Below are 22,692 nucleotides of genomic sequence, written 5' to 3'. Positions count from 1 at the left end.
GAAACGGGGCTCACTCCTGCTCCATGAGTTTGGGCAAACGGTTGCGTGACCCGAATCACACAAACGACTCACGGAATTTGTAAAAACACGAGTGAAGATGTGTTTGCCATTCTTTGTTATATGAAGTGATCTCGAATGTCCATAGATTTATATAAAAACAATTACAAATGTACAAAAATATTCTTCTCAAAAGCTATCAAATTTAGCCACTGGTTTCTTTTCTAGGACCTAGACACAGGCATGTTGACACTTCCTAAATTATTCCCCCAATTTCTCAAGTATGGCCATGAGTTACTTTGAGGAAGAAACGCTCCATCTCTTCATATTCCCATGCAGCCTTTTACGTGTCTGTCCGTCCATCCGTCCGTCCGTCCTCCCACCAGCCCTCCCCCTCCCTTCCTTCCTACCTTCCGTTCATCCATCCCAAATGCGGATGGTCCACGAGAGCCCATCACTATCCCGCGGCTGGGGAAGGAGCACTGACCCAGCGAGCAGGTCTCCTCCCGCGGGGACTTTCTCTCTGCTTGGGGAGTATCAGGGAAGGAGCAAGCAGCACTCCTGCGGCGGCACGAGGGAGACCTCACATCCCAACGGCATCCAATCTCAGCAGCTCGCACCCTCAAAGGTGAAGGGCAGTTCGGACTGTCTCAGCAGTTCAAGGGCTTTAATAAGCATCTGTTGCTGCTGTTGTTCTCTCTGCTTGGACACCTTTACGTATGGGATTGCTTTGTGATTTATCCCTGACAGAGTTTCTAGAAGCATCATCTAACAGAGTTGGGGCTTCCTTCTGATGGCAAGGAAAGCCTTCCCCATAGGTTTTCTGGGGGTCTCCCCTCACTGGATGCTCAGCTTTTCACCCCCAGACCAGGTCTACTGTTCCTGGAGGAGGGTTCCCATCATTTGGCACCAGACCTGGGACAAGCCACCTCCCAGTGCCCTCAGTGTCATGCATGCTGTTCTAGGGGTGAGGAATGTACCAGAAACAAAATGCACAAAACCCATGCTCCCACAGGGCTTCTGTTCCAATGGAAGGAGATGGACTTTAGGCAAAGCAGAGAAGTAGTTGCCCTGAGTATCAGGAAATGTGCTGGCGAATGCCCACTGCTCTGGAGGAGAATGAACCAGGAAGAGGAGAGGGTGTGTGGGGGTGGGATGGGGGGCTTCAACTTGACCTGAACGGCAGGGGATCCACCCTGGAAAGCGGATGTTGGAGTCAAGTCCTGAAGATCCTGGGGGTTGATCTGACAGATGTATGCAGGGGCGCAGTCCAGACGGAGGGAGTGAGCGCTGCCTGGCACAGTGGAGGTCCCGGAGCCGGAACCCAGTTGTTTGGATCCAAAGCCAAGGTGTATCAATTAGGACATTTTTCATGTCTAACAGTGGTAACTCTGACAAGTAGGCATAAACAAGAGGCTGCTTCACCTCAGGTAAGAATTACAGAGGTGGAGAAAGCTCCGTTTCGGTTGACTCTGTGATCCGGTGATGTCGGTGAGGACACGGTTGACGCTGTGATCTGGTGATGTCGGTGAGGACACAGTTGTCTTTGCCCTTGGACTCTTCTCATGGTGCCAAGTGGCTGCCAGGATCCGAGCATCTCATCCAGACACTGCAGCATTCAGGAGATGCACCGCCCGTCTCTGTCTTTCTTAGGAAGCCAACCCACCCTCCCTCCGAGGCCCCTAGTGAATTTAATGCATGAATTGTTGGCCAGAATTGGATCAAGCGACCATGGCTAAGCCCGTCACCAGCAGGAAAAATTAGTTTAAACTGATCTCTAGGGGGGCGTGGGTGTTGGGAAATCAGTCCAAATTACCAATATTAAGGGACATCTGGTAAGCTGCTGGCCAGCATCCGCAGCCCAGCCAGCACCGGGTTCCCTCGGTGACGGACCAGCATCATCGGGAGGTCCTCCGCGTTCCTGTGTAAATGCCCAGTCGTGTTCGGTCTCCTTTCTTTTGATTTTCTGAAATAATCCGTTCCAGGGAGAAGCTTCATGGATTTGTGTTAACGTTGGGGTAGACGATTCGGGTTTTCGCCCTCAGTTATCTTTCCCATTTGTATTGACTGATGGGGAAGAACGATTTAAAAATCCGGGATAGAAAGAAGCCATACACATAAGAAGCATTGTCGTAAGCCAGCTTCCTTTTCCTTGTGTCCCCAAGCAAGAACGCTAAAGCGCATGGGTTCTGTTGTAGGCTGTGCTGAGGACGACAAGCCCACGTGGTTTGCCTGCCAGGGCAGATGGCTGCCTCCTTCTCACAGGGCTTCTAATCTGATCGTCTAGGGGTGATCATCTGGGTGGAAGCGTGAGTTGGTCCAGGTGCAGAAGCGCTTCCCGGTCCTCCTGCCTTTTCGGTGTCAGAACTGACATTTGAGCTACACGTACAGATTGCCTGTGGGCTGGAGCCCAGGCAGCTGCCCGAGCCCACAGCATGGGCGGCAGGACAGGATCTGGGCTGCGAGGGGCAGCTTCCAGCCTGGCCACTGCCGCGGGGTGGGGAGAGCGGGCACGGGCGTCGGACGGAGCGTGGCGGGCGGGCTGCCGGCGAGCGCATCAGCTCCCAGGGCGGGCAGGCTCCCCTTCCACAGCGTCACAGCTGAGGACGGGCCCACCCATTGCCGCTGGCTCCGGGCCCTTCTTACGTCGCCCCCGTCCCAGCTTCAGGAACCGAGTCTCTCAGTGGCCGAGTGCGCGGGCCCCGGAGCGTGAAATCACGTCTCTCCCTGGCAGAAGGCCTGCTCTCTGATGGCCAAGTGGATGGGGAAGGAAGACGAGTTCATTTTTTTTTTTTTTTATACAAATAAGTTCAACACTATCGAAAAGAATGTGATGGATGTCAACCCAGAATTTGATTTTTTTTCGAGACTTCAAAGGCATTAATTCTATTTCTGGAGATTGCCAGTTCTGCAGGTCAAGGCACTTCCCAATATTCTGTAAAAGAGGCAGGATGCTTTCATTTAAATATACTTTTTTTTATATCAGCAAAATGCTAGGATTCTTAAGACACGTCCAGGACAAATTGGGAACAAAACCAGAATGACCAGGGTGGCTAGCTGCTGGGTCGCTGCAGAGTTCGAGATCAGAACGGGGGTTTGGAAACAGTGTGGTCTCTTACGGCCCTTGTGAAGACGCCGGCACTGACTTCCGGCACTCCGGAGGCTCTGCACAGAGTTCCTATTACCCGTTCAGCTTCTAACCCGACAGAGCAGCCGTGAGCGTCCCCGAGGTGCGCTCGGGTATTCCTAGGAGCAGGATGTCCCCAGGAACAGCCGGGCCCTGAGTTTCCAGCTCATCCATCAGAAGCTGGAACACTTGCTTGTCTTTTCACGGCTCCTCTTTGACGGGCCGTCAGCTGTGACGACGTCACTTCTAATGCAGGTGTCAGTTCAGCTATTCCAGCCTATTCCAGCTCCCCAGACACTGACCCACAGCCTGGAACGGGGAGTTCTCCAGATTGACGCGTGTTTGTGAAAACAGGGCGACCTCACGGGCTGGCTGCTTCTGCTCAGTTCCTCTTGGCAAATGTCCGGCTCTCATCTCCCTGCTATGGTGCCGGGAGGGACAGGAGTCCCCCGGGCTGAGACGTGGGTCCCCCTCCCCTTGCTTGCATTCTCACAGCTGTGGCTCCTCTGCCGTCTGTAAGGAACCCCACCGCATTTCCCAAGAACATGAGCTAATGGCTGTTGGTTAAAATGTGATCGCTTAACTACTCGCTGAGTGTGTCAGGGACTCTTTAATTTCAAAAACCACACTTCATAAAGACATATTACCTTCGCGGGAGTGGGTGTCACAGTCTCTATCATCAAAGAGGCCATTCGGGGTGGGAGGGACGGGAGGGGTGCCTTGGTTTCAGCCACACCCGCTCGGCCCTGCGGGACTGGCCACCAAGGGAAGGACACTTAAAATGTGTCCCTCGGGGAGACACTTCATTCTCTTTTATTTCCTCTGATGGGAAAACAAGAAGTAAGAAAAAATAAGAATCTGGAATGACCACTATGAAGTAAGTGTGAGCTCCCTTTCTAGGGGAGCGAGAGAGGAAGATGGGGCCGAATGGATGGTGAGAAGCCAGGAATCTGCTTACTTTCTGGAAGTCAGCAACCTTCAGTCTGGGACCTCCCCCCGCACCCCTGCCCACTGGCGCACACTGTCCACCCTTTAGCTCCATGAGGTATGGGGGGCAGCGGGTTCTCTCTCAGTGTCCCCAGTGGCCGGGGGTTCTCCCCCGGACCCCGGGCTCCCCCGTCTGTGGTACCCATGCCCAGACCACGGGCGTCCCTGAAGAGCGGCCCACAAGCACCCCCTGGAGACCGGGGCCAGCTGCTGCCCTGCGCCTGCGTGGGAAGCCCGCCAGCTGCATTCCTCAGCTCCGGAATCACCACGATGCGCCCTCTCGGGGGCAGGGTCAGCAGCACCCCGCCTGCTGCTCCCACGTCAGGACCCACCTGGCAGGACTTCTCGGCAGTTTCCGTTCACTCGCTGCAGGTGCCCCGTGGTGCGCTCTCTCTCTGTCTCTCTCTGTCTCTCTCTCTCTCTGTCTCTCTCTCTCTCTGTCTCTCTCTGTCTCTCTCTCTCTCTGTCTCTCTCTCTCTCTGTCTCTCTCTGTCTCTCTCTCTCTCTGTCTCTCTCTCTCTCTGTCTCTCTCTCTCTCTCTCTGTCTCTCTCTCTCTCTGTCTCTCTCTGTCTCTCTCTCTCTCTGTCTCTCTCTCTGTCTCTCTCTGTCTCTCTCTCTCTCTGTCTCTCTCTCTTTCTGTCTCTCTCTGTCTCTCTCTCTCTCTGTCTCTCTCTCTCTCTCTCCTTCTCTCTCTGTCTCTCTGTCTCTCTCGTCTCTCTCTGTCTCTGTCTCTCTCGTCTCTCTCTGTCTCTCTCCTTCTCTCTCTCCCCTCACTTTCCCTCCCCTCCCTTCCTATTAGCAGAGGGACAACCTTTTGTAGCTTCCTGAATCGGATTAAGATGTAGCTGGTCTTCCAGTCATACGTAAATGTAAACTTCTGTGGTTCTTTTTGTGACTTTTCCTTCTTTCCCGGGCCACACCCGCGGCCTCCTCTCCCCGAGCCTGTCCCCTCTGAACCATGTCCAACCCTGGAACAGGTGGAGGCGAGGAGGTAGTGGCGTTCGGCAGCCCCCGTGCGAGATTTGTTCCAGAAACCGGAGGAGGATGCAGAGCCCTGTGCTCCTTCCTACCGACGGAAAAATGAACTGATGATGGCAAATTGTCACAAAGGTCATAAGCGGTCATACATCAGGAGAGGTCGATGCCACAGATGTGCTGTGGGCGGAGGTCGGTGTCTGTGCTTGAGCACCTGAGAAACAGAAGACACCATCGTCTTCCGAGTGTCAAAGCCGTTTTCCTGCTCTCCCCCGCTCCGCAGGTACGAACAGCCAAAATGCGACAACACGGCCCGGGCTCACCCCGCCAGAACGAGGGATTTGTACAAAGGCCGCCAGCTCCAAGGTGAGTAGAGCCGTCTGCTGGCACCATGAGCTTTCTGGCAGGTTTAGAATGAGAAAGAATTTCTGCAGCTCTGTTCCCATCGGGCATGCGTGGGGGCCTCGGAGCCGTTGGCCAGGGACCCTCCTCCCCAGGGGCCCGCGGTCGGCAGATGCGCGGGACCCCAGGGAGCACGCCTCGGGCACGTGCGCGTCTGCTTCTCCTGCAGCGGGTGACGCTCAAGGGCCAGTCCCAGAGCCGGCCTTCCAGAGAAGCAAACACTGTCCCTTAAAATCAGAACTTCTGAACCAAAGGGGTCCTTTAATTGTTTTCCCAGAAGAAAGCAGTAACTCAAATGTCATCTTCGGGCATTCCTTTTGAATTGAATCAACCATTCAAGAAGCTGAAGTTTAGGTTTGAATAAAACATGAACTCCGTCTCTGCATCAAGTGAATTTAATTACAAAGAAGTATTTCAAATTAAACAGAGGCAGTGAGTTTCATCTTACAATTATTAAAAATATGTTCACAGAAGATGTTTAATGGATACTGTCTTTCATCAAAAAGCACGTACGTGTTTATGATACACCAGAAATGACGACTTCAGTACTTAAACCTAAAGCCTTTGGCGGACACTGCGTCCCTCTGGGAACGTACGCGGGGTTAAGAGTGGCAGCATGGACACGGCGACCTGGCAGGCGAGGGTCCCACAGTTCAGCTCATGGCATGAGATCAGGAGTTTACAGACACAGCTCTGACCTCGTGGCGTGAATTTGATGACGTGTAAGATGCTTCAAAGCTACTCACTATTTATGTCCTTTTGGTTCTCTTTTTTCTTTTAAATATCTCCAGATTGGGTGCGTTTAACCAAGGCCTTAGAGACCATGCAAACTGTTCTCTGTCTTAGCTCAGAGCACATGTTTGATCCCGGTCTTAGAGCAAGTCCGGATAAACTCTGCTTAGAACAGTGTGGTTCTTGCTGTATTTGCGCTTGTGTCGGTAAAGAGGGTTTTAAAATCTGAGTAAAGGTGTTTTCTTGTGTGTGAGCGCGGATAGAAACAACTAGAATAGCACGCAGGCCCGCCTCCATCTGTTCAGCCACGGTGGGAACGGGAGTAGCTAAGACGGGGCGGGGGGTGGGGGCCGCTTTCCTCCCTGAAGATGACTCTACCCGTCGCCCTTTGCGGCTGCTGCGACGTGCGTGTGCAGGGCCGTCTCCGGCGCGGGTCTCCCCAGCGACTTCCTTCTGACGCAGGCTCAAGGAGCCTGTGATTTTTTATTTTAGAGGTTTTTTGCACCGTGTTTCTCTCTGTGTGGTCGGTGCGCTCTGCGTCTGACGGGTCGGGCTCCTTCCTGCATCCTGGGACAGGGAGAGAGGAGAGAGCCGGCGGAGGAGCACCCACAGACCCGTGCAGATTCCTACTAAAGCACCTTTTGTATTCATGGTGTGTAACCCTTGGAAGGAGCTCGGGGACGGCTGAACTGCTCCCGGACGCTCTCGGCCGAGCGAGTTCCCTCCCTCCGTCGCCTGGTGTGATCTCTCGCCTCTGATGTCAGGCCTCGTCAGGGGTGCGCAGGGTTTTTCTTCCCAGGAAATGATGGCTCCGGCAGGGGCTCGGCGCACCGAGAGCCTTCAGTGGGCGCCTGCTGTTTGTAGCTGGTCTCAGTTGTGTTGCGCCTTCGGCTCCACGGGTCCACGACTCTGCGCGGTTTCCTTTTTGGGAGGACAGACATAGGACGGACCCCACCACTTCTGGCTCGGGCTGTGGGGTTCGCACGCTCGCTACGAGAGCCGGTCCGTCTCCGGGCGTCCAGTCTGGCATTGTTCGTTAGTAAAAGGCGCCGTGACCAGAGTCGGTTCTCTGTTTCCTCCTCGCCGGGGTGGGCTTGCTAGAAGCTCTTTTCACGGTGACTCGAGCCCATTAAATACCAGACAGGCCCTTGATTTAAAGATGGGACTGATCGCTTGGACTGTGGGAGCAGCTGCTCATCCCACGGAGGAGTGTGGGGGCGTTGTCGGCCGGTGGAGTCGCGAGCAGGTGGTGAGGACATGTCCCCAGGGCTGGGATGCCGCCCCCCTCAGCCCAGACAGGGTAGGGGGGATCGTTGGGCCATCGGGGCAGAGATGGCCCTCCTCGCCCGCACCCGCAGAGCAGGGGTGAGTGGGGACGGGGAAGTGGATAAAGGGGAGCGGCACAGAATTCCAGCACAAATAAGTCAGTCTCGGGGATGAAAAGCCCGGCAGAGGGAGTGTAGTCGGCAGTTCTGGGCTAGTGCTTGCGACGGACGCTGACTCTGACGCGGCGAGCGGGGAGATGTGCCGACCGGCGGCATCGTGCCCGCCCCCGAAGCGAGCACAGAGCTGTGGCGGCCGTACTCCACGAGCGGGGTGGCAGCCGGACCCCGGGCCTCGCACCTGCGCAGGGGCTGCAGGACCCCAGGAGACCCCCGGGTTCACTTCTCTCCCACAGGGACCCCACAGCGTTCAAGGCTCTTTCAAAGATAATAGGAGATGTCAACAGTTCACCCATTAAAAACATCAAATTCTATGATTTTCTGTTGGATCAAATACTGAATTCAGAGACCTGTGTCTCCCCAATTTCAGCTGAAACAGTCTGATTTTGGACAACAGCCCTCCACCCATATGTACGTGGCGAGCTTGGGGTCCCGTGTCTGTGGAGGCTCGTCTGCCCAGCTCCGTCCACGCTCAGTCGCTGCTCGGGGGGCTTTCTGCCACGCGGCTGCCGAGAGCCTGGGTCGGGACAGAGCGGGGCGCTGTGTGGGAGACAGGACCTTGTCGTTCTGTAGAGAGCTGTCTGGTGGCCTCACGGCGAGCCATCCGTGCTTGTCACCTCAGGAGCGAAGTCTGAGTTTGCATTTCTGGCTGTGCTGGAGACTGAGTCCCAACACGTGGGAGAGAGACTAGAGCTGCTGTATTTGGCTTCTGACCAGTGAGCTTGAGGGTTAAATGTGAAATGAAACTGTGGGCAAATAGGGTTATTAAATCTTTAAAAACAAATTGCATTTTGTAGGATGTATGATGAAGACATGGGCCTTAAATCCAGTGTAGGAGAGAGCGCCGTGAGTGAGAACTCAGTGAAAATCACACGTAGTTTCCATCCTAAATGCTCGGTGAGGTGGGGATCCCGGGACAAGGGTCGGGGGTCGGGGGAAGGGCCTGAGACGACGCTGCGTCCGGCTCGCAGATGTGTTCAGGGAATTACTCACAAGGTCCAGAGGACACGGGGACGTGTCCTCAGCGAGACATTTACTTAGTTCAGCTTTGTCTGTTACCTGAAAGCAGAGTGTCCCGGCGAGATCTGCTCTGAGTCTCAACGGTATAAAGAAAACATCACTATTAATTTATGTGGTTTTGAGCGTTCCCAAAGCAAAACTCACTTGTTTTAGGAGCTCCTGCTCGGCGAGTGTGGCCTGTGGCCTGTGTGGCCTGCGTGGCCTCCATGTCCGCTGGCGAGCCCGCTGCCCGCCAACGCCGGGCAGCAGGACACGTGTCTCCTTCTGCTCTTCTCGCCGTCGGCAGATCGCCTCTGGTTAGGGATGATGGCTTCACAGGCTGGTGTTTCCTGAAAGCGACACTTCCATGAAGTCTCGCAGGCGTGTGTACCGTGGGCTGCTCGGGCTGTTCCGCAGGAAATCAGACGGGATGCGGGACGTGGCGGGAGGCATGTGTGAGGCGAAGACTCTGGTCCTGACTGCGCCGCCCTTGGCAGAACTCTCAGTGAGATTTTTATTAGAACAGTTGTTTAGTTCAGTGGATATTTTCTCTCCATTTTCAAGAGCACGAGGAGAAACTGGAGGAGGCGTGGTGGAAAATTGTGGGAATTACTCATTCGCAGTACAATAAGAACACATAAAGACAAGTTAAGGAAGCAAAGGCTTTTTTTTTTTTTTTTCAGTCTTAACACGCAGAGGAAAGACTCACAAAGGTCAGCTGGAAATTTGAAGTTACTTGCAAGGAGGTGCTGGGCGCGTCCTCCGTTTATTAATACGTCCACAGCTGAGTGAGAAAATGTGAGCGTTAAGGTCCCTCCTCAGCTAAGGCACGGAAGGTGCAAAGGGGCTTCCTGGGTGCCCGGCCGCGCCCGCAGCACCTGGAGAGGTCTAGCTCGTGCAGACCTGTGCGCAAACACGCAGTCAGGCCGTGCGGGAGGTCGAGGAGGCCGTGGTCTTCCCGTCCTTCCAGGTGACATTTAGGACGCGTGGGTCAGAAGCCACGATCACTCTTGTCGCGAGCCTCACAGCTACCTGGATGTGTCCCCTTGCTTTCCACGGCATGTCCCCCACGTCTCATGCGCGGCCCTCAGCTCTCTTCCCTGGTCAGGCCTCCGAGTGGCCTCCCTGTGGGGCTCCTGTCCCTGGGTCACCCAGCTGCTGTGGGGGCACGGAGGACATGGGCCTGCCCTGCGCTGCTGCTGGGGACGGGGCCCCTTGCTACGCAGAGACGTCGAAGACGCCCGCATGTCCCAGAGGCGAGGTCCTTCCCTCTGCTCTCCACCAAGAGCCCCGTGTCTCCATCCTACCGAAGCCTCTGCTCCAGAAATGGAGGCCCATGTGTCCTGAAGCCGGCACATGACATCGAGGGGCTGCCCTCCGCTGTGTCATAGGGGCTGGCCATCCCTGGTGTCCACACTGTGGCTGTCAGGAAAATGTGGTTCCTCAGGGAGCAGGTCATCTGACATCTGTGTCTCCCATCTGAAAAGAGGGACAGTTTCCCAGCATCCCCAGTCGGGACATGAGTATGTATGCGGGAGTTTCAAGAGCAGCAAGTCCAGCCTCTTGGGCGCAGCCTGGCCGCCGTCCCCGTCTGCCCTGGTTTAAGCGCCCGCTGCCGCCAACTCACGCTCCAGCGTGGGCTTCAAAGACGGGGCCCCACATTCTCAGGTTCACGCTGGGCCCTGCCAGGGCACTGGGTGTGACCTGTGTGGATACGCCTTATCCCGCGTCAGGTCCTGAGGAGCCAGAGTCAGGAGTGACAGTGGCAGCAGTGAGTTCGGGAGACCACACTGAGGGAGTGAAGACGTGGACACAGTTCAGGGTTGTCTACCAGAAAACTTTAGAAGTTTTAAACTTCTAAAGCGCAGTGTCTGAGCTGACTCCTCGCTCCCCAGCGTGATCACACAGTAAGTGCCTTCGTTTAAGAACATCTAGGTTTGCCGCTGCAGCCGAGCCCCGAGAGCCGGCGCACCTGCCCCTGCCGCCGTGGGAACGCTCAGGGCACACCTGCTCACGCAGACGCCCGTGGCTTGGCTCCCCTGCTCCTTCCGGGAGGAATCTGAGCTTTAGCCCAGTTTAAACAAGTTCTTTAAAATGGTGGGGAGTCCCATCAATGACACTAGTACACACACTCCTGGTCCGTTCGGCTTCTGCTCCGTTGAAAGCCGGATTCTGCAGAAGGGGGAGGGAGTAGGGTTAGATGCGCACTTGTCACGGGACAGCATCCGCCGGGTTGACTCATGGCATGAGCTCTGTTTTAGAGACAGCTGGAGGGGGTGGGGAGCACACTCTGTTCTCAAACACCATTAAGTAGTTTAAATTCTACTGCTGTCCTATGATAAGCAGTTTTGTCCCAAACAACCACTTTAAATACCTTCCAAGTGTAGGGTACCCTGGAAAAAACAAATCCGTTTTAACTGGCTTACGACTCACTTTTATTAACATTGGCGTCCCTCGTAGCTCGTCGGATTTATCTGGCCTCTGCCAGGACCTGATCACAGAGCTGCTCTGACGCGCTCCTTTCAGTAATCTGCTATGGGACGTGACTCGGGCCCAAGGGGGGGTCTCAGTGCCCGTGTCTGCCGCCAGGCCATCCCCGTGACCCGTCCGCGGTAAGACCCGGCATCGGCCGCGGCTGGAGAATCCTGGTACCGCAGCTGCAGCCGGAATATTCCGTGCTCTGCATCTTGAGTCCCGTCGTCGGAACGGCCGGCCACCAGGGCTCGGCCCCACTCCCCCTTCCTGAGTGCGTCCTGATCATTCTTCCCATGAGTCTCGCTTCCTAGACGGGCTGTGGGCTCGGCGAGGCCGGGTTCAGGGGCGCCAGGCATGCGGGCCTGGAACAAAGGGGCTGCCGTGGGCTCCTGTCAGTCCCTCTTTGGCAGGGAAGCCATGCGGGCGCCGTCGACTCAGCTGTCTCCCACACGGTCCTTCGCCACGTCTTCCACGCTCTTCTCCGCATCCTCCTGGCTCTCCTGTTTTTAAACCCAGAACAGTCAGAGCCCCAAAACGATGCTGGGCCTTCTCTGTTTTATAGTGTTGTTATAACTGAGAATTCCTTTCTTTGCTAGCTTTGTGAACAATGTTTGTGGGTGGCAATCCTGTTGTGCAGATGGCCCGGGGCTGGAGTCTGGGGACACAGAGACACTTAGGCCAAAGTCTCTAAACTCTGGGAGCCAAGATCTCAGTTTTATGGTTCCCCGACCGATGCTCTTAAACAAGACAGCAACATTATACACAATTAGGAAAATTAAGGAGATAAGTTGGTGCATGATAAAATTTCCCCTTAATGCCTGAAAATGTCATGGAATCCTCCTTAAAAGCTCTGTTCCAGGTTCTGGGCCAAGGTCAGGAACACTTCGCCCTTGCCCGAGCAGTACTGCTGGAGTCAGGACTCTCGGGGGAGCGTCGTGGCGCTGACACGGAACAGGGCTGAGGGGTCAGAGTGAAAAATCGCTTCTCTCTGAGCCGTCGCGAAGGGAATGGACACAGGCAGAATCCAGTCAAAGCTGGAGATTAGCCAGCACACAGGGTGATTACTTTTAGAATTCAGGCCCAACTAATGAAAATGGCATGGCTGATGGTAGAAACGGAGCTACATTCTTCCTGATAACTTAATTCTTTAAGAATTTCAGTGGACAAACCGAGACCACAGTCCTCAGATACATAAGCCCTGTGTCAGGCTACTTGGACGCTCCCCGATGGCCAGCGAGGGTAGGAAACTTTCAAAACCTCTTTTGTAATGAATAACAGCAGGCCGTGGAAACCTCTAGAATGTTTTCCCTGACATGATGATTTAATTTTATTCTTAGCTCTCTCTTGACTTGTCAAATCAAGAACAACTTTTCAGAAAAATCAATGGTTTCTCCCTCTGACAGAAAAGGATAAATGGACTGTTCCTTGGTTGTTAGGTAACTTCTAGAAATGCCTGAGATGCTTTTTTTGAGACTGATTCCCAGCAGACTAGTTTTAAAACTGGGTTCTCATCCTGTCTTTTCTCTGCACTTTTGCTTTTTAAATTAAGGAACATCTTTGCAGCGTGTGATGCCCTGTTTCCAGCAGGGAAATGAGGCACCTCTCTCTGCTCAGAGCCGGACATCTCAGGATCCAACACAGAATGGCATTGTCATCAGAGACTCCTTAAATTCAGGAAGTCCTAGATTTCTGATTTTTTTTTTAAATCTCCAGAAAAACATGCATCTTCTGCTATAAAAGACCACTCTTGGTAGCATCCTTTGATGGGCACTCAGAAGTCCTGTTGAAGTCAATATTTGTAATAACCACTTGTTATTTATATGGGGTAAATTTGTTTATTCAAATGCAAGGGAATAACCACATTTGTAATTTCTCTAATGGAGAAATTATTTTTGAGGCAAAGGGAGGAATAAAATAGGTGTCAGACAAGTAGATTCCTGTGCATATCCCTGTTCCCAGTGACCCTCTGCTCTTTTTCTTGTCATTTATTGACATCACTCTTTATTGTGAAGTGAACCAACTCTTCTGGCACATGCTGTTTTCCCAGAATGCACCAGGCCTAGAGTCGACTTATGCCTGGCTTCTGACCACTTTACCTCAACTCGGTAGAAGGGAGCTGGTTAAACTGTCACAAGGGAGTCGAGCCAGAGTAGAGCTATGACGGCAGTCCTTGTGTTCCCACCATCAACTGCAAGTCCTTTCCGCTTTATGGTCATGTTTCTGACGTCAACACCTCTGCACGGTCTCCTTCTCGAGGAGCAGCTGACATATAAAATGTCTTATGGGGGAAGCAGATGCTGTTGCACCTGGGACATGTGGTCCATAAAGAGGGAAGTCGGATGTGGAAGGCCATTATTCCAGGGCTCATGAGAGCGCTTCCCTCCCCTCTGAGCACAGGACAAGTCCAGAAAGCAGGAACCGCTCGGGTTCTGTGCAAGAAGGAGTGTGCAGGCAGCCAGCCTTAGCAAACCCTGAAGAGCCATCTTTTTGGAAGCCCTTCTCTAGAGGCAAGGTTTTCATTTTCACAGCGTGTGCATCTGGACAGTGACTGAGCTCAATTTTTGCATAAATGAATACGGATTAAATGAGCCCCTTCATGATCTGCTGGCTCTTCCAACTGGGGCATTCCTATAGAATTCCTTAAACACACAAAGCCAGACAAGCGGGATTTGTGAAGCAAACCGAGGTCACCATGCGATACTCTAAAAGGAGAAACAGGCTGGAGGTTTGGCAAGATTCAGATCAGGTCCTATTAAGGAATTTGGACAGTATCCTGGACGAGTTTTGCAGAATTAATTTTTATTAAAAAACATCACTGACAGGGTTGTGGCTGGTGAGTCAGAGGCACCTAAGACAGAGGAGCAAGGGTACCAGGAACTGAACAGCACTCATGCTCGTGGAGGTCGGCTGAGAACTGGGAGGACGTCCGCACAGACACTGCACCCGTGTTCATTCACGCAGTCGTCACAACGGCCTGTGAGAATAGGCCACATGAGTCTGTGCTTTGTAGATGAGCACAGTGTCATGGAGTACCTGAATCTGTAGCACGAGGACCTCAGCACAGTGATCCGTGAGCACTGAGCCTCACTCGCGTGCAGCCAGTCAGAGCGACATACATACACTCACACAAACATACATATTTACAAGAATCTTACTGGAACGAGATGCTCTGTGATATGGCACTAGGATAAGGTGGGTGGCAGTGAATGCCTTCTGTGATTCATTATTAAAGAAATCAAAATAAAACTATAATAAAGTTGTTGTCCCACAGTATGGAACACATATATACTGCCATGATTTCCCCCACATCACCATCACCACCATCACCACCAACATCACCATCACCATCACCACCATCACCACCACCATCACCATTACCATCACCATCATGACCATCGTCACCACCACCATTACCATCATCACTATCAACATCGCCATAACCACCACCACCATCATCATCATCACCATCATCACCACCATCACCACCACCACAACGACCTTCACCATAACCATCACCATCACCATCATCACCATCACCATCACCACCACCGTCATCATCATCATCATAACCATCATCACCACCATCACCATCACCACCATCATCACCATAACACCTTCACCATAACTATCACCATCACCACCACCACCATCATCACCATCACCACCCATCACCACCATCACCACCATCACCACCATCACCACCATCATCACCATCATCATCATCACCATCATCACCATCACCACCATCACCATCATCATGATCATCATCATCACCATCACCACCATCATCACTACCATCACCATCACCATCACCATCATCACCACCGTCATCATTGTCATTGTCACCACCATCACCCTCATGAACACCATCATCATCACCATCACTATCACCGCCACCACAACTCCTACAAACACCAATTTTATGTCCGATGTTAATGAAGCTCAGTTTACCAAAATCAATGCAAATGATTTGAATTTTCCCCCCAGTCCTCCTGCTTTGCTTCACTGGGGCTCCTGTGTAGGGTTTGCTGCTAGAGATAGCAAGATACCTGGGACTCCCAGGCCACCCAGAACGCTAAGTGTCCTTGCATGAGCTGCGATCTAGCCTTAGCTCTGGCTTATTTGGAAGGATGGTCTTGGAGACCCACCTTTCCTCATGCCCATTCGGGTTCCACCCAGCAGAGGTTATGGGATGATAGCACAATCCAGGCTCTGCTCTGAGGGGAGGACCTTCAGATCCAGAGAGGTCAGGTGACTTGTGCAAGGTCACCCAGCCAATGTGGGGTGCCTCTTGAATCAGAGTCCTGCTCTCGTCTGTATTATAGGGATTCTGGTTTCCTTTCATCATGGCATTTGTGTTTGTGGTTATATTTTTCCTGCTCTTTCTTCTTTACCTCTTACAAGTAAATGGCACAGACTCAAGGCGTAGGAAGCAATGAGCTGGCCCTAAGTTTGCCACTTGGTTCCACGGCCCCCTCCCAGGAAGCTCCCTTTCCTTGTGAGTGTTGAGGGAGTACATCCAGCAAAGGCGGGCCAAGAGCTGAGGCCTCCGTGGCCATGGGCCCTGGGGAAGGCGATGGTGACCCGTGTGACAAGCCCCCACCCCAACGCAAGGTGCAGCGGCCCACCCCCTGCAGCTCCCTGGTCGGGGACGCCAGCTCGTGGGCACAGGGAATGCAGACACACAAGCTCTGGGTTTTCTCAGCGCATAAGGCAAGCAGCCCTCTGAGCGGGGAGTGAGTTCTGTGTTTACACATGTAACAGCCTGTCCAGGCCCTCTTGGATGCTGGAGTGAAGACATCGCTCTGGCTTTCGTAGTCTGTGGGCTTTGTTGAGACAAGAGCTCCTCACTGAGAATGGTAAAAATCAACAGTCTGCGATGTTGGTCATTGGAGAAATCACCCAACAGCTGACCAGAGACGAGATCTGAGCACAGGAGAGGAAGCCCGTCGCAGCCCAGAGTTGCACTGCTTGCACTGCTCAGGGATAGAAGCCGAGTTCTGGAGGGAGAATGTCCTCACGTGTGGATGAGACAAGCCAGGTCGGTCACTCAGGCCTGCCTTGTCTCGCTGGGGCTCGGAGGCTGGTGCCAGGCTGGCCACGACCATCCTGCCATGTGGGGCTCCATGACTGGCCCAGATCATGATGCTGGCGTCCTGAGATCAAGTCCCGCATCAGGCTCCCTGCTCAGTGGGGAGCCGGCTTCTCCCTCTGCTACTCCCCCTGCTTGTGCTCTCTCTCCCTCTCAAATAAAGAAAAAAATCTTAAAAAGAAAAAAAAAGAAAAAATATCCGAATTCTTATTTTGCCTCTGCTTTTCTATCTTCAGAAAGAATCGGCCACGTGTGGGAGATTTCCGCACGGCTCGGGTTACTCGAAGTGGCCCAGGGACGTCTGGGACACAGCTGCATTTTTATGTGCATTCTGTTAAGAACCAGAATAGACACATTTTATAGGGCTTGGCTGTAACCTTCGCACAAACGTGCCTGTGGCCACTTGGGTTTCGTCTTTGTTGGCTGCGACTTTCTACACCGGTCTACACCGTTTGGGGCCATAAAAGGCAATGGTCCCGACTTTCTAATTATTGCCCGTGAAGAAGGGCTATGGGTCAGTTGTTCTAAAACTAAACATTAGCCTTTATTGGTGTCTGGTTAGCACTCACGTAGCCGCCGACCTCGTTCTGTTACCTACACGTGTGTCTCTCGGCCGTTGTGGGCAGTTCCCTGGGGGGGCTCCAGGCCAAATCAGCATCCTCACTGGGATTTGTAGTAATGGCTGAAAGACACCTTTGGCTACACCTGCTCACAGACCCTTTTAGGCTGGAAACACAGCCCTAGAGACTCATGATCTCAATCCCCCTGTTCTGTGTGCTTGGGTGGGCCCCGGACGGCATTTGGAGAACCTTGGCTGGCCACCTCTGTGAGTGAGGGACATTCTTCTACCCAGTGTGTTATGGTTAGACTCCTAATTGATGTGATTCTCAAAGCAAACAGTTCCTCATCTACCAACTTCAGAGAAAAGATGCGTTCCAGGCCCCCACGTTGGGAGGTGAACCGTATTTATCAAATTCTGAGAAGACCTAGCAAACATGCAGGAGAGAAACAGACACCGATCTTCAGCTTTTTGCCCGGGAACTTTGGGCAAGCAGTGAGGTGAGTGTATGATCAGCTGAGTGTCCTCTAGTAGGTTCGGTAGGATTTGGGGCTGCAGGTGCAGGGGCCACGCCCTGCGGGAGCCGTGTCGTTGGTCAGGGTGTGGGCAGGGCTGCAGCCAACCTCATGGCGCGGCTCACATGTTCGCCATAGGACAGGATTCTCTTCAGGTTCGGTATCAGCAAGTGGCATTTTCTCTCCGTAGCGTCTGAGTCAGGTAGACCTTCTGGTGGACCATCCCTCTTCATGCCGGCTCTGGACTCCGATGCGTGGCTGCACCCACACCAGATGTGTCTTCTGTGTATTAACCTGACTCTCGTTCCCACCGGCCTCCCGTAGCTTTCCGTTTTCTCGGTCCTGATGTCCTCCTCCATTTGAACTTGGCTCGTCCTGCAATACGGGCCATGGACCCAGGAAGGCTGAGCGAGGCTCCCCCGGCCAGCAGTGGACGCGGGTGCTCCCAGACACCTTCGTTCCAAACCACGTCCATTGGCACGGTCTTGCCAAGAGCTCCCGCCTCCATCCGCCGACTTTCTCACATTCTAAAAGAGTAAAGATGGGCGGGTACAGAAGGAGACTGCCGAGGAGTCCTGGGGACGACAGCTTCCCTGATGCGGCCAGCTGTGTTGCCATCCGTGGGCAGAGTGTTGAGGAGGGAGACGCATGTCTTACTGCGAAGCCCGGGGCCAGCAGATGCTGGTCGTCGTTCTGTGGGGTTGGACCTGAGCAAGGAGTCGGGTTAAGGTGGATTCCCACCCAGCCGATGGGGGCGCCTGTCACCGCGAGGGTTCACGGGGGGCTCTGGCTCGAGGGCTGTGGTCTTTGTTCAAGGGGACGGCAGCGGGGGGCATCCTGGGACTACGATACACCATCCAGGAGGTGGCTGTGACCGCCTCCTCCCTCCCCGGGGCCTCCTGCGCAACCACGAGGGGAGCGTGCACGCGGCCTGTTCTACCTCTGGTGCCGTTGTATTGGGAAAACAAAGTGCCTACAAAAGTTCTTAGAAACAGAACAGTAAAATCTAGTTACCCTCGGGGGAGAAGAGTTCGCCCTTCTGTGGCTGCCTCCCAAATGAAAATATTGGATTGTAAGAAACAGTTCTGCCTTAAACTGATGCACCCTGAGCACAAATAAACACCGGGACACCGAGTGGAAGCACCCCGTTCCAGAACGAAGCTGGTCCTGCTTCTGCACGCAGCCACAGTTCGTGGCCGTCTGCAGGCCAGGGGTAGAAATCTGCGGGGACACAATATACACTTGCAGTTTCAATATTGAGAAATGACTTGATGTGTAATTCAGATAAACAGTGTTAAGTCTGAAAATGTGAAACCCGCAGCGTGGATCTGGTGTAAGTTATCCTTTCTGTAAGCCTCACCTCCTCACCATGTTTGCTTATCTGGTCGGGCTTCCAGAAGGTTCTCCGGCAGACCTGCAAGCTTCAAGCTGGACGGGCGGTGGGATCCCGTTGACTGGTGCTGTCTGTGCTCTGTAAACGCCCGCCGAGCTCTCGGTCCCTCTGTCCGCACTGTCCTGCGTGGCCTGCCCGCTGGGACGGTGCCCCTCCAGGCCACCCCAGGGCTTTCAGACCACTGGAAGGGGCAGAGCGCTAGCGTCCCAACCTGGTGCAGTGGGGGTTCTGGGGGAAGCGGGCCCATCACTGAGGGGCAGGTCGCTGGACCCAGGGAGCAGAGTCCCCGAAGGTCTCCTCCGTCAGCCTTGGTGGGGTGTGGGGGAGCGTGTCTGCACCATCTTTCCTGGGACCAGGTGGTCGGGCTGACAGGTGCTGAGTGCACAGCCTGCGACCTCACTCGTTGTCCAGACTCCGGAAGTCAGGGTGCAGAGGCACCCCTGTTCTCAGGCACCTTCTGTGCAAGGGTCTTCAGGGGTGTCAGTGCCTGATATTCCTGCCGGTTAGATCCATGTCTGTGGCCCGGGAAACTGTAACGCCGCTGGGACTACAATACTCAAGTCACTCAGCCAGTTTCTGGAAGTGGGAGCTCCTGCTGGGGCACATCACCTTTTGCCTGTAAGACTCAGGGAGCGGAAGTGATTACTCAGCCCTTCTGGTGAGTGGACACTCTGCTCCCTGGGCCACTCCTTGTGTGCGCAGGGCTGGGACAGGCAGAGGGGTGCATCAGGCAGGGGCTGCTTTCCTGCGTTCTGCCGCTTGAGGTGGTGCTTTCCAAAGCCCTCCTGAAGCACAGTGTTTCCCGCGTCCGTGATACTGACCTGCGCAGCAATGACCCTTTTTCAAAGCACAGTCATTTGCTCGAAGCCGGCAGCTGACTCGGTGGCGGTGGGCTTTGGGAAACAGGGCGTGCCGTGAGTCCGTGCCCCACCTGCCGAGTCTGCACAAAAACCTCGTTGCTCGGGGTCCTCCGACTCCGGCATCTGGACAGGCTCTGTGTCAGCAGACGGTCCTCTTCATGTCTAGCACAGCCTTTCCTCCAAGAGCCCCTCCTGGTCAGAGGTGTGTGGAGTAGAAAGTATCCTAAACCCACGTAGCTTGATTTTCCAAACTGGGCACAAAACTGTCCTTGCGAGACTGCCCTGTGCACCGGGAAGGCCAGAAGCACTTGGCGCCCAGCTCAGTCCTGGTAGGCAGACGGCTGCTGTGGACGTCGGGAGTTTAGGGCAGAGAGGTTGCGTCCGCCGTACGAGGCAGGAAGCGTTCCTGGGGAAGAGCAGCATTGAACGACTTTGTTAAAAATGGAAAGAGCTGAGCCAGGCGGTGAGTGCACCGTGTTCGGGGAGCAGCATGAGCCCCTTGGCCAGTGAGGCACACATAGAAATGGGGGTTCACGTTCTGCCTCAGACTGTCTAGGAAGAGCTTGTGTTCAGGGAATACAGAAACTGTGCAGGTTCCTTGTTTGGTTTCCATATCACATCGTACCATTAGATCTGTTCCTTCGGACGACAGGATTTCCAGCGACTGCAGCGGGGTGGGTGACGCGCAGGACGGCAGAGCCCAGGGCAGAGCTGCTCTCTGACCACGACCCACACGGCTTCGCGCCGCAGACGCAGGTAGAGATCGCTGTGAGTCGTGGCGATTGTGAATGAACTCCACCCCCTCTCGCATCTCCGGACGGATGCTTCCTAAATACGGCGTGAAATGATCGTTCCAGAACCTTCGCACATCGCCGTCAGAATCCCTGAGTGGATCGGAGGTCTCGGGGCCGCTGGTTGGTGAACGGCTGGTTGAGTTGGTCAACAGCGACTCAGGCTCGCGAGGAGTGACCTCCCGCACGAGCAGCGCGTCCCCGCAGCAGGGCTGCCTTCGCTGCATCAGCTCCTAGAAGCCGCCTCAGCCGTCTGCCCAAGACCGGATTTCCCAGCCTCGCTTTTGTGCGCTTCCACGTTCGGTGCCCGAAGCATCCGTGTCCTTCTTCATTCGTGCGATCGCGGAGGTTTTTGGAAAATGAGAAGCTGAAGGCTGGGTCCAGGGTGTCCCCCACAGACCTCACCAGACACTGACTCTATCCGCCGACTTAAGACCTTGACCCCAAGTGACGAGCCATTGACCTCCGTCACCTGAGCAGCGGTCACCTTATCGTTGTTGGAAATGAGAAAAAGTGGCCCCACGTGAAGCCTGGAGGGGCCTCTTCCTCAGTCCCAGCTGCCCCTCAGAACAGAGGCCGCCCCAAACCCCAAGGGACTCTAGCTTTGCGCACGCTGCGGAGCAAGCCGGCCGGTCCACGTCCCCCCGCCTGCTGGAGAACACACGTCAGAAGGATGTCATTTGCCGTCTTTGGAGAGTTTTCTCTTGTGCATCTGTTCTTTGTGGGAATCAGAGGGTGTAGCGAGGCGGGAAACGGGCTCCGGGACGCGTGCTGGGTTCAGATAATCACTTGGACGTTGAGGAATGCGCACATCGGAAATCTTTTGATATCTGAAAGCTTCGGAATCCGTATTGCATGGGCCCTAGAGGGTTTGATCCGTGTCTTCATTTCTGGGGACAAACCACACATCTCAGAAATGGGGGAAGACGAACCCCAGAGGCAGGTCCTTGGCTGAGCCGTCTGTGGCACCGGTGCTCTGAGGAGCCGCCTCGGGGGTCCCAACGATGTGGACTCAGGGCCCTTGTCCCGTGGGCTTGGACTCTGTTAAGGGGAAAACCAAATGTGATAGATTGAGTTATAGCTTGAGAATTAGCCCAGAAGCAGGAGGGCCCTGCCGCTGGCGTGGAAGCGAGCAGGGGCGAATCCTCTCCAGGAAGGCGGAGTGACCCTCTGCGGGAGGGGACAGAGGGTGGCCGGGCAAAGCCAGCAGCCTGGGCCGGGGGGCAGGAGTGTGTTCGGGGATCAGTGCTGCCCGCGAGTCGGGTCGGGGAGAACTTCCGTGTGGGGGGTGGGGGGGCAGCGGCTCCAGCAGGGGGTCTGCGAGCTGCGGGGGTCTGGAGCCCGGCGCCGGCCGGCCGGTGCTGCCGAAGCCTGCTGCTCCTTTGGCACCGGGAAGGAGGGTGCCGCCCCCCCATCTCGGGGCTCCGTGGGGTTCGTGGAGAGCACGTCTGTCCCTTGGCTCAGCGTGGGCTCAGGGCATGGGGCCACCGCGCCTCACAGGTGGGCAGTGACGATGCGGGCAGGTGGACGGCCACGGGGACCGGGACGTTCTCCGTGGGTGTCAGCAGAACTCCCGGCGCACCGCCTCTGCCCTCGTTCTGGAAGTGGGGGTGGCTTCCCGAGGCTGCAGGCCTGAGTGCAAGGGAGCGTCCCCCGCATGGCCTGTCAGAGCCGCACCATCTCGGGCTGTGCTCTGCCCTCCTGGAGTCCCAGGCCCACGGGCGGCCCACCTCTGGTTTCTCTCACCTCTTTAAAACATGTGCGCTGCTCTCAGTGGGTTTCCAAGCAGCACTGGAACGTGACTTTATTGTGGTTTTACAGAAGGGGCTCTGCTGTATTTGATGGGTGGGGGCTGTGGCTCTCTACTTGCGGATGTCCCTGTGGCCACACAGGCCCTTCCTTGGGGGCTGGGCGCTGAGGACCCCGCTGCCCCCAGAGCCGATACGCCCGTCCCCAGGACGACAGCCCGTGGAAGGCGGGGGCTGCCCACCCACCCCTTGGTGACAACTCCTGAGCCCCTTTATCCTCAGAGCCGTGGCCCTCCGGAGCCCAGGGGGTGGTCAGAAACCTCCTGGAATCATCCAGGCGCCATGACATGAACCCCGCGCAGAGACCTACCGTCCCAGGGAAGAGCTGTGCATGGCGAGCGTGGCACCGATGCCGAGTCCCGCGGAACAGACTCTCGTGTCCCTGCACGCCGGGATAGCAGGGCCGTGGGGCGCTCCGCGGCCGTGAGCTCCACTCCCGGGTCAGTAAGTAGCCTGGCAGCTTCAGCGCCTGGGTCTGGGTGGGATTCCAGGAACCGGGGACAGTTGCTCAGGAGCTGAAGAGCATGGGGAGGTCCC

At 54.9% G+C, this 22,692-nt stretch overlaps 1 protein-coding gene across 3 annotated transcripts in view; it reads left to right on the top strand.

Moving 5' to 3' along the window:
• SMOC2 (SPARC related modular calcium binding 2) overlaps nt 1-22,692 on the top strand; it is a 141,546-nt gene that overhangs the window by 102,611 nt on the left and 16,243 nt on the right. For all 3 annotated transcript variants that reach the window (XM_059176495.1, XM_059176494.1, XM_059176493.1), the window contains one exon: nt 5,371-5,453. In XM_059176495.1, the coding sequence (XP_059032478.1) occupies nt 5,371-5,453 (83 nt within the window). The remainder of the gene's footprint in view (nt 1-5,370; nt 5,454-22,692) is intronic.

Source organism: Mustela lutreola, chromosome 6 (assembly GCF_030435805.1).
Source record: "Mustela lutreola isolate mMusLut2 chromosome 6, mMusLut2.pri, whole genome shotgun sequence".
Taxonomy (NCBI): Eukaryota; Metazoa; Chordata; class Mammalia; order Carnivora; family Mustelidae; genus Mustela; species Mustela lutreola.
The sequence above is the reverse complement of the archived record's forward strand: the minus strand, read 5'-3'. Positions and strand labels throughout refer to the sequence as shown.